Source organism: Heterodontus francisci, chromosome 14 (assembly GCF_036365525.1).
Source record: "Heterodontus francisci isolate sHetFra1 chromosome 14, sHetFra1.hap1, whole genome shotgun sequence".
Lineage (NCBI taxonomy): Eukaryota > Metazoa > Chordata > Chondrichthyes > Heterodontiformes > Heterodontidae > Heterodontus > Heterodontus francisci.
Genome location: NC_090384.1, coordinates 65,293,673 through 65,306,071, shown reverse-complemented (window position 1 = coordinate 65,306,071; position 12,399 = coordinate 65,293,673). Strand labels below are relative to the sequence as shown.

Here is a 12,399-nt window from a genome sequence, read left to right as displayed (position 1 = left end):
CTTCACCACAACTACCAGTCTTGAAGTCATTTGTATGCTGGAGAAGAGCTCACAGGTCTCCAGGTGAAGTGTGCCAAACTGGGGCTGGAATGTAACAGAAGTGGCCCTGGCAGCCCTGTTGCAGAGGGAGAAAGAGAGTTCAAGGTGAGGCATGATAAAGCAGGAGTAATCGTTATGAAATTTAAGAAATCCCAGGCCTCAGGATGCCTCAAACTACTTTACTAATCATTATTTTTGGAGCTCAGTCACTGTTATAAAGCAGGTAAATGCAGAAGTCAAATTGTATACAGCAAGGTTCCACAAACAGCAAATGAATGACTACAGAATCAGGTTTCTAATGCTGATTAAGGGAGAAATGTTGGTCATGACACAGGGAGAACTCCTATTCCCCATGCACTTCTAGGATCTTTTACAACCCCCTGTGCAGACCTGGCCTCAGTTTAGAATCACACCCAAAAGACAGCATCTCCGACAATGCAGCACTCCCACTGTACTACACAAGTGCTATCAAGCGGCACTTACACAGCAATAACTTGCTCACCGATTCTCAGTTTGGGTTCCACCAGGGCCACTCAGCTCCTGACCTCATTACAGCTTTGGTCCAAACATAGACAAAAGAACTGAATTCAAGGAATGAGGTAAAAGTGATTGCCCTTGACATCAAGGCAGCATGTAACCGAGTGTGGCATCAAAGAGCCGTAGAAAAATTGAAGTCAATGGGAATCGGGGAAAACTCTCCACTGACTGGAGTCAACCCTAGCACAAAGGAAGGTTTGGTTGCTAGAGACCAAACATCTAAGCCCCAGGACATCTCTGCAGGAGTTCCTCAGGGTAGTGCCCTACGCCCAACCATCTTCAACTGCTTCATCAATAACCATAACCATAAGGTCAGAAGTGGGGATGTTTGCTGATGATTGCACAGTGTTCAGTACCATTCACAACTCCTCAGATATTGAAGCAGTCCATGTCCGCATGCAGCAAGACCTGGACAACATTCAGGCTTGGGCTGCAAAGTAGCGAGTAACATACGTGCCACACAAGTGCCCAGCAATGACCATCTCCAACAAGGGAAAATCTAATCATCTCCCCTTGACATTCAACTACCATCACTGAATTCCCCACTATCAACAACCAGCGGGTTACCATTGACCAGAAACCTAACTGGAACAGCCATAAAAATACCGTGGCTACAAGAGTAGGTCAAAGGCTGGGAGTTCTGCAGTGAGTAACTCACCTCCTGACTCCCCAAAGCCTGCCCACCAGCTACAAGGCACAAGTCAGGAGTGTGATGGAATACTCTCCACTTGCCTGGATGACTGCAGCTCTGACAACACTCAAGTAGCTCAACATCATCCAGACAAAGCAGCCTGCTTGATTGGCACCCATCCACAACCTTAAACATACACTCCCTCCACCTTCAGCGCACAGTGGCAGCAGTGTGTACCACCTACAAAATGCACGCAGCAACTCACCAAGGCTCCGTCAACAGCACCTTCCAAACCCGTGACCTCCACCACCTAGATGGACAAGGGCAGCAGACACATGGGAACACCATCACCTGCAAGCTCCCCTCCAAGCCACACACCATCCTGACTTGGAACTATATCACCATCCCTCATTATCACTGGGTCAAAAACCTGGAACTTCATTCCGAACAGCACTGTGGTGTACCTATACCAGATTCAGCAGTTCAAGAGCAAGGGCAACTAGAGTTGGACAACAAACACTCACATCCCATGAAAGAATTAAAAAAGTGTCAGCCTAGATTATGTTACGTGCTCAAGTAAGTCCTTTGTGAAATTTAAACCAACAACCTTCTAACTCAGAAGTAAGGGTGCTATTAATTAAGTCAAGTTGACACTTGCAATATTTTCTAGGCACAAGGTATCTGGCAGCAGAGTTTGGACTCCTATTCAAAACCAATGACTACTCATTTTAGGTTCCCCCTCAACTTCTGCACACTTTCATGACCCAGACAGCACAGCTGGCAACTGACCATCTCCAATGTCATCTGCTACTGATTACTATAACACAAGCTACATTCTAATGATAACTGAGCCAACAATCCTGCTCTCTGGCTCACTACATGGTATTGGTGTCACACTTCAAGTATAGTCATGTTGAGTTTAGGAGAATTATAGCCTGTACGGTTACATTTGAAATAGCAAGACAGTTTCACCTTTGATTTGACTATTCAAACAAATGTTCACAGCTAACAATCAGATTTACATATAGCAGCTGGCAAGTTAAGTTGATGTATAGCAAGACTGGAATAACTTATCCAACTTCTAGTATATACCACTTGGTCATCACTCACCTGATTTTGGTACTGAAACTTGTTGGACATATGCTGTGGAACCATCCTCTAGTTGAATCACTTGACCATCAACTAACTTCCCATCTGAAACACATCAAGTATATATCATAACATGTTCTTTCAAAAGCTTAGTAAGTAAATCTATCTGTGCTTGCATTGCTGAGCCATGAAGATCAGGAATGTTCCTGGTACCAACCCTGTTCAGGTCTGAGTTACCTGATTTCAGTCAGAGCAGCAATGTGGTGCTAAGATTGGCAACAGTATCCCCAGGCTAAGGTGACCAAAAGAATATCAGTTAGGCTTCTTATTCATGATCAGTAACTCTTGCAGGAAAGTGGGTGAGGGGACACAAGATGTCAGATGCATTTTAATGCCCACTACTGCTAAATAGTCTACTTGCACTCGATGTATAGGTTCAGTCAATTTAAGGTACTAAAGGTTGGCTGGTACCTGTGGAATTGTACCCCAATAAGCCAACAGAGGAAGACCGAAAAGTGGATAAAATCAGGGGGATGGGGGAATACTCAACTTTGATATGACTGGTACACATTTAGTTTCTGAGATGTTAAAAGTCTTGTGTTTAACATCATGCTAAAATAAAGTCAGAGTTGTCAAAAGGCCAGATTATGCAAAACACACATTGATTAAATGGAAGAACTGCTGTATAATTAGAAATTCATCACGAAAGTCTACACCTTTAGGATTGTGTTGAATATATGCTGTAGTTCCATCTGCAAGAGTAACAGCTTGTAAACTCACACCGTCCATATTTTCCAGCCGATCACCATCTAAATAAAAAGACTCATTACTGTTCTGAATAGGTATATTACAAAGCAATTTTGCATAGAAATTCAACGTTCTTCTCCCTACGTCCATCCACACACGTGCACACTCATACATTAATAGGATCACTGAGGAAAGGCTATTGGAGAAAATGAGCAGCAATACTTACAAAAACCTTGATTTATAGTACATCAATAACAATTATGATTCTGTACCCTCTCTATTTTAAAAAATAAATTTTACTTTTCTTTCCGTATTAGGTTGATCCTCACTACACAGAAATCCTCCAATGGCCAGGTGAAAAACCTTTGCCAGTGCCATTTTTGACATGGAGTCCAGGAATGAGAGGACAGTCTACAGTATTGTGTTTGCCAATTTCAATTCCCTGCACAGGGGGAACTCAACTAATTCTCTGGAATACTTGACTGAAATCAAGAATATGCCACATGGCAATCTGCAAGCATAAATCCATGGCCTACCATGCCATAGCATAGTGCATTGAACCACAAACTAAACCATTGCGCCATCCAATTAAATTTCAAAACATATTCACTTTAGTTTGCTTTCGTAGGATGTTTTACTTCTGTTCTGTGTAAGAACACCTGAATTGGTCAACTGTTATGTTATACTATACAAAAGAAATAATGTCTGCGACAATACTTGCATCATTTATGTAAACACTGAACAAAACACTTGCAGAATAGTACTTATGAGTTTGCAATCACATCATTGCATGGTAATTTCTACAGGGTATTAGTGTATGTTTGAGGACTTTGAACAGCAAAGAATTTATTTCATAAATGAGTGCAATTATTTGCTATAAATTGACTCCTTGCTTTTCTCTTCCCCCAAAAAAAGCTAAGTCAAACATAGCGTTGTCAACAGATGATGTTTTTTCCTTTTCCTCCTTTCACCTGTTCACACAGTGGTGTTAATAGTATTGCCCAGATAACTGGAAACAGATTTAAGAGAAACAGTGGCATGCATTACTCTTGACATAACTCTACAATACCACAGAAAACAATAAGACTGACACAAACATTTTGTTTTAAACTACACAGACAAAAATAGTGAACATAAGTGAATAATATTTTAACTGATAGAGATCACTGTGCATCATTCAATAATTTCTGTTTACATAGTATGTCATTGTGTTGTTACATTAGTTATTTAAGAAAACACCAAACTCTGCGTGAAAGTTGCCTCTTATTCTTCTTCCAAATCATTGGTCCAAACCTCAACCTGAAAAATATTCAGAAAATAGCACAAAATAAAAACTGCAACACAACAAAGATCAATAACTGCATTGATTTACCTGTTACTGCTACAGCTTCCGTTAGGCACAGTGTGACATGCTGACCATCGCCCACTCCCTGGAACTCTGCCATACTTTGGACTTCTCTATTTATCTGTGCCAATAACATATCTGATAAAATGACATATGAATTAAAATTTCATGGGCATCACCTATTTGCAGCAGGAACACAAAATCTCATAGGTATTCAACTAAAAATAAATTGCAGATAGCTGTTAAAATTATAGTAAGACAGTAATTGCTGGGAATAAAACAGGACTTTAAAAGTTACTTCTTTCTTCTTCTTTGGCCTCCTTATCTCGAGGGTAAGCGCCTGGAGGTGGTCAGTAGTGTGTGGAGCAGCGCCTGGAGTGGCTATAATGGCCAATTCTAGAGTGACAGGCTCTTCCACAGGTGCTGCAGAAAAATTTGTTTGTCGGGGCTGTTACACAGTTGGCTCTCCCCTTGCGCTTTTGTCTTTTTTCCTGCCAACTGCTAAGTCTCTTCGATTCGCCACACTTTAGCCCCGCCTTTATGACTGCCCGCCAGCTCTGGCGAACGCTGGCAACTGACTCCCATGACTGTTACTATGATACAACAATTTGTGAAATCTGCAGTTTATTAGGTTTCAAATGTATTTTTAAAAATCTGCTAGTTATATAACAAGACTGTTCATGCAGCAGTTTTACCAGATGTCTCACACTAAATGTTCCATGTTCAGCTTTCTCTCTGAAACATTCCATAACAGTGAAATTGAAGAAAAAAAAGTAGTACCGGTTATTAAAAGTAATAATCAAGTACTAGATCAAAAATTAGCACCTGGATTTCCCCATGTGAAGATGTTCACTAAATTCAACCAAGCCATCAGGGGAAGTACCAAGCAGAGGATGGGGTGGGACATGGGTAGGGGAGAAAATAAATGGATGTATGAAAAGTCATACCAGGCACTCCTGCATATCACTTAGTGGTCAGCTCAACAGCAGCATTGACAGGTCAACTGCCCACCATCCAATCAGGGAATGGCATATGCTGGGTGGGGTTACTTAAAGACCTAGGTAAGCAAGAAAATAACTATGTACTGTATGCAGAGCAACTTGATTTCCTTCAAATCATCAAAACATATTTTGCAATTCCCATAAGTAGCAACAAACTTTAATATGTTGAATTGAATAATATTCTGTTCTTTAGCTGAAATTCTTTCAAATCTTACACTTTCATAGAGATGCTTTACACTTTGATCATACATTTATTGATACTCAAACAGAATATCAAAATGTTTTAAAAATAAATCTTATGCTTACAACAGCATCATGTTCTCTGAAAAGCACAAACAGCACCAAAATAAAGTATTCTGGCATACAACTGCAGTTTCACAAACTTTCTTGTCTCAACTCTTCTGTTTCAAAGACAGATCTGCCATCTTGCCTATGTGTGATTCCAGACCCACAGCATTGTGGCTGACTCTTAACTGCCCTCTGAAATGGCCTAGCAAGCCACTCAATTCAAGGGCAATTAGGGACGCAATCAGCGACGCCCATATTTCATGAAAGGAAAAAAATAATGTCTAACAAGCCTAATTGATTTTTCTGAGTCAGTAACTAAAGTAGAAAACAGTGGAATATCTATGGATATAGCTTATATGGACTTCCAGAAGGCATTCAATGAGGTTCCACAACAGAGACTGTTAGCTAAAATTAAAGTTTATGTAATTGCTCTGGTTAGGAGTTTGGTTGGGTGGTAGAAGACAGAGAGTGTTGGATATGAATAATATTGGATATGAATTGGAAAGAAGGAACTAACGGTGTCCCACAAGGATCTGTGACGGGGGCCTCAATTATCACTGTATTTATTAATGACACAGATAATGTAGTAAGAACATAAGAAATAGGATCAGGAATAGGCTATATGGCCCCTTGACATTGATTAAGTGATTGGAGAAAAACTGTGGCAGATGGAACTCAATGTAGGTAAGTGCTTTTAATTCCAGATTTATCACTTGAATTCAAATTTCACCATCTGTTGTGGGATTCGAACCAATGTCCCCAGGGAATTAGCCTAGGCTTCTGGATTACTAGTCTAGTAATATTACGACTACGCCACCACCTCCCCTATGACCTACCCACTACAAATTCATTTTGGCTTCCTTTGGTCAGCTCAAATTTCAAATGCTCAGTCACTCTGTCCTATTTGCAGATTCCAATAGTTTCCCCACAACAGACATTAGACAAACAGGTCTATGATTTCCTGGTTTCTCTCTCTCAACTTGTTTAAATAATGGAGTTATATTTGTAATTTTGCAATCTAAAGGGACAATTCCTGAATTGACAGAATTTTGGAAGATTATGGCTAAAGCATCTGCAATTTTCTCATCTACTTCCTTTAAAATCCATGGGGGGGAAACCACCAGGTCCTGAGCATTTGCCAGACTTTAGTGACATTTTTTTCTAATACATTTTTCTTGCTTACATTAACTTTAATGAGTTCCACTCCTTAATTCATTATTAATTTCCCTGGATTGGCAGGTATATTATCCTCTTTCTCTACTGTGAAACTGACACAAAGTAATTATTCAACAAGTCTGCCATTTCCTTATTTTCATTTGCAATACAAGTACCCTTTACTAATATTACTTTGTTAAACAACTATCTAAATATATTTTGAAAGAATTATAAACTCTGCTTTAACAATGAGAATTCCACATTCTAATCACACTCAGTAAACATTTTTTCCTCTAACCACTCCTTTAATTCCTGGTTGTTAACTTATCACAATTCTTCATAATCCTGAAGACCTCTATCAGGTCACTGTTTAACTTTTCAGATTTAGTGAAAAAAGCCCTAACTTCTTAAGTGTCTCTTCATAACCTAAATTCCTCATCCCAAGACTTGTCTAGTCCATGGACTGAGAAAAAGATATACTTCTGATTTGCCATACGAACATACAAATTAGGAGTAGGAGTAGACCACTTGGCCCCTCGAGCCTGCTCCACCATTCAACAAGATCATGGCTGATCTGATTGTAACCTTGACTCCATCTTCTCACCTACCCCCGATAACCTTTCACCCCTTTATCAATAATCTATCTATCTCTGTCTTAAAAATATTCAAAGACTCTGCTTCCACTGCCTTTTGAGGAAGAGAGTTCCAAAGACTCATGACCCTCAGAGAAAACATTTCTCCTCATCTGTGTCTTAAATGAGCGATCTCTTATTTTTAAACAGTGACTCCTAGTTCTAGATTCTCCCACAACGGGAAACATTCTTTCCACATCCACTCTGTTAAGACCCCTCAGGATCTTATATGTTTCAATCAAGTCACCTCTTACTCTTCTAAACTCCAGCGGATACAAGCCTAGCCTGTCCAACCTTTCCTCATAAGACAACCCGACTGCTCCAGTTTAGTCTCGTAAACCTTCTCCGAACTGCTTCCAACGCATTTACATCATTCCTTGAACAAGGAGACCAATACTGTATACTGCATAAAGGAGGCTGGGAGCAGAGCAGCATAAAGGAGGCTGGGGAGCGGAGCAGCATAAAGGAGGCTGGGGAGCGGAGCAGCATAAAGGAGCCTGGAAGCAGGGAGGAGCAGCATAAAGGAGGCTGGTATCGGAGTAGAGCAGAGCAACATAAAGGAGGCAGGGAGCAGTGTGCAGCAGCATAAAGGAGGCGGGGAGTAGTGTGCAGCAGCATAAAGGAGGCTGGGAGCAGAGTGGAGCAGAGTAAAGGAGGCCGGGATCGCAGCAAAGAGAAGCAGGATAAAGCAGGCCAGCAGCAGAGCAGGCTGTGATCTGAGATCGGACTGAGAATCTGAACCAAATGGGATGAAAAAAAATCGCGAAGTGACGTCACAGGACAAGGAGTCACGTGGGGTTAGTAGACTGGTAAGCTTCTAATTTAAATTAAATTAATAAACTATAAAGTAAGTCTAGATCAATTAATTACTATAAAAACTAAAACCAATTTGATAATTTATCAGCATCTGTGGAGAGAGAAAGAATTAATGTTTCAGGTCTACGACCTTTCATCAGAAGGTCACAGACCTGAAATGTTAACTCCATTTCTCTCTCCACGAATGCTGCCTGACCTGCTGAATATTTTCAGCACTTTTTGTTTTTATTTCAGATTTCCAGTATCTGCAGTATTTTGCTTTTATTAAACTGATAATTTATCATATAAGACCATCAGTGTTCAATTAATTAATCAAATCTGGGGGTAAAGTTAAAATTAAATAGAATCTTTTATTGTTGCTATTCCTAGTTAAGAGTTAAATAAAACATGGAAGCTAACTCACTATAAAATAAAGTGACGTCAGTAGAAGGGAAGCAGCTGATTGGTGAGCATTTATTTAAGTCTTGAGTTTATTTCTGTTAAGTTAGTTGATAGTCTAATAAATAGAGGCATGGCAGGGCACCTCAGTCCCGTTGAATGCACATCTTGTTCCATGTGGGAACCCCAGGACGCTTCTGTTTCTCGATGTGGCCACCATGTAGCTTAAGGGTATACAGGCAGAGAGTGAATGGATGACTGCCAGGCAGTTAAGGAGGACCACGCAGGTAATGCAGGAGTCCCCTGAGTGCATCTCACTCTCCAACCAATCTTCAGTTCTATGGGGAGTGCAGCCAAAGCCAGGTCCACAGCACCACAGCTGTACAGGGTTGGTGGTGGGGGGAGGTGGGGGATGTGGGGGGAGGTGGGCAGAAGGAAGAATGGGAAAACAATAGTGATAGGGGATTCTTAGTTAGGGGAACAAATAGGCATTTCTGTGACCAGAGCCATGAATCCAGGATGGTCTGTTGCCTCCCTGGTGCCAGGGTCAAGGATATCACTGAGCGTTAACAAAGCACTCCGAGGGGGGAGGTTGAACAGCCAGCAGCCATGGTACATATCGGTACCAATGACTTAGGCAGAAAGAGGGATGAGGTCTTGCATGCAGATTTTCGGGAGCGAGAAGATATACTAGCAAGCAGAATCTCAGAGGTAGTAGTCTTCGAATTACTCCTAGTGCCACGCGCTCGTGAGTATAGAAATAGGACAACACAGCAGATGAACACCAGGCTGGAGAGATGGTGCAGGAGTGAGGGCTTTAGATTCCTGGGACATTGGGATTGGTTCTGGAGGAGATACAAGCTGGACGGGTTGCACCTGAACAGAGCTGGGATCAATGTCCTTGTGAGGCGGTTTGCTAGTGCTACTGGAGAGGATTTAAACTAACTCGGCAGGGGAATAGGAACGAGGATGTAACAGTAGAAAGGAAAATCAAGGTGCAAAAAGAACTGGGAGAGACAGATAGCATTAGAGTTATAAATAGTAAGATATTTGGTGGCATCAGAGTAAGAGGGAACGCAAAGGGTCTAAATTACATTTACAGCACATGTATGTGAATGCACAGAGTGTGGCAAATAAGTTTTGTGAGCTTCAGGTACAGGTAGCCATGTGGGAGTATGATGTTGTGGCAATAATGGAGACCTGGCTCAAAAAACAGCAAGACTGGGAACTAAATATTCCTACATACAAGGTGTTCAGAAAAGATAGGGAAGGAAAGAAGAGGCAGATTGGAAATACTGATTAAGGAGAACAGAGCTGGAAAGAGAGGATGTACGAGAGGGGTCAAGAACAGAATCCATTTGGTTAGAGCTAAGAAACAATAGAGGTACCATTACACTACTGGGTGTATTCTATAGGCCTCCAACAAGTGGGAAAGATACACAGGAACCAAATTTGCAACAAAATTACAGAGGGGTGCAAAAACTATAGAGTAGTGATAATGGGGGATTTTAATTAACCCAATACAGACTGGGATGGTAAGAGTGTAAAGGGCAGAGAGGAGGAAGAATTTCTAAATTCTTCAGGAAAATTTTCTACATCAGTATGTTTCCAGTCCAACAATGAAGGAGGCATTACTGGAATTGGTTCTAGGGAACTAAGTGTCAGTTGGGGAACATTTAGGGGATAGTCCCATAAGGTTTAGGTTAGCTATAGAAAAGGGCAAAAAGCAATCCAGAGTAAAAATAATTAATTGGAGTGGGTCAATTTCAATGGGGTGAAAACATATCTGGCCAAGGTAAACTGGATTCAAAGATTGGCAGGCAAAACTGTAATGGAATAACGGACTGCCTTTAAGAGGGGACGGTTAGGGTTCAGTCGAGGTACATTCCAACAAGGGGAATAGGTAGCACAAACAAAGCCAGAGTTCCCTGGGTAACCATTCTATGATTCTCATGGCCACTGCAAGCACTTAAACTTGTTTTAACTGCTTTAGGGGAGTCGGGGAGAAATTACCTTGATTTTATCCCCTTGAATTGGGCTCGGGGTTCATAACATGTTTCCTCCAGAAGATTAGCATGGCTGTTGGTGGGAGGGCTCACTGCAAGTCATGATATTGAATTATGTAGCAAGTGGGACAGGATCAACGGACCAGCAGGCCTTTTCCTGTACATCTTTTCGTATGTATGAGTATACGAGTCACAATGGCTAAAAACATTACTACATGAAGATATACATAATTTAAAAGTTTACCATATCTGTGGAGTATATTTAGCACCAACTAAAGGGCTATATGATTGCTTTGATTCTATATATTTATGAGCATAAATTAATTTCTGTCACCTCACTATGAAAGTGGTAAATTATGTTCCTTTTAATGCAACATCAGATTCAATTCTTAAACTAAACATCTAAGGAGTGAATTACCCCAATCGTCTAGTGATTAATTGCACTGTGCAGTGTAGTTCTGAGTCATCTATATCAGGAAGATCCCACGTCAATCCTTGGTCTGTAGAATTAGCCAATTTCAGCCAGGAAGTACTGGAAGCATTACAATTAGCCCCACCTGTGAGCCACAGGGGCGAAAACCTGCTTCTGATCACTGGTGAGTAACTTCTGCCAGAAAATACGTATGTATGAACAGTAGGTAAGGATCCAGCTTGGTGGTGGTGCACCTACAAAGTTTAAAAAAAAAGTCACTACTACATTTGCATGGCACCCATTTCATAGTGAATTAGAAGAGAAAGAAGTACCAGAACAGCAAATGGAAAGAAATTTAGGAAACCGCAGGACAAAAACATGACTTAATAAATGACTCAGAATTTGCCCCCAAAATAATGGCAGATTGAATGGTGCTCACCATCATTAATATGCAAATTGGCCAGATATTTGTTGTGAGGAAGAGATTGTTAATTGTATATCAATTCTGTTTAATTATATGCAGGTGAAGGGCACTACTTAGGGTTTCACTTGAGCACTTATAAAGAGACACTTATTGAAACTGTGGTGTGGTTGAGTTAGGAGGTGAATGCTTATAATATTTCATTCTGTAAATCATAGAATGGTTACAGCACAGAAGGAGGCCATTCACCCTGTATTGCCCATGTTGGCTCTCTGCAAGAACAACTCACCTACTCCCACTCCCCTGCCTTTTCCCTACAGCCCAGCAATTTTTTTCTCTTCAGATGGTTATCCAATTCTCTTTTGAAGGCCTCTGTTGAATCTCCTCCACCACACTCTGAGGCAGTGCGTTCCAGATCCTAACCACTCGCTATTTAACATTTTAAGTTGTTCCTCATGTCGCCTTTGCTTCTTTTGCCCATCATCTTAAATCTTCTCTGATTCTCAATCCTTCGGCCAATGGGAACAGTTTCTCCCTATCTACTCTGTCCAGTCCCCTTATGATTTTGAACACCTCTGTCAAACCTCCTCTTAATCTTAAATAAAAACAAGAAATGCTGGAACCACTCAGCAGGTCTGGCAGCATCTGTGGAAAGAGAAGCAGAGTTAACGTTTCGGGTCAGTGATCCTTCTTCGGAACTGACAAATATTAGAAATGTCACAGGTTATAAGCAAGTGAGGTGGGGGTGGGGCAAGAGATAACAAAGGAGAAGGTGTAGATTGGACAAGGCCACATAGCTGACCAAAAGGTCATGGAGCAAAGGCAAACAATATGTTAATGGTGTGTTGAAAGACAAAGCATTAGTACAGATAAGGTGTTAACGGACTGAATATTGAACAGCA

At 41.0% G+C, this 12,399-nt stretch overlaps 1 protein-coding gene across 5 annotated transcripts in view; it reads right to left on the bottom strand.

The window, feature by feature from the left end:
* The window catches only part of znf143b (zinc finger protein 143b), a 126,121-nt gene that overhangs the window by 87,454 nt on the left and 26,268 nt on the right, over positions 1–12,399 (bottom strand). For 2 of the 5 annotated variants that reach the window (XM_068046379.1, XM_068046378.1), the window contains exons 2-4: positions 4,416–4,526; positions 3,013–3,105; positions 2,318–2,401 (exon numbers count right to left, since the gene is read on the bottom strand). In XM_068046379.1, the coding sequence (XP_067902480.1) occupies positions 2,318–2,401; positions 3,013–3,105; positions 4,416–4,526 (288 nt within the window). Of the gene's footprint in view, positions 1–2,317; positions 2,402–3,012; positions 3,106–4,415; positions 4,527–5,335; positions 5,446–11,082; positions 11,331–12,399 lie in introns of all 5 variants that reach the window. The other 3 variants (XM_068046376.1, XM_068046375.1, XM_068046377.1) reach the window with 3 other exon arrangements.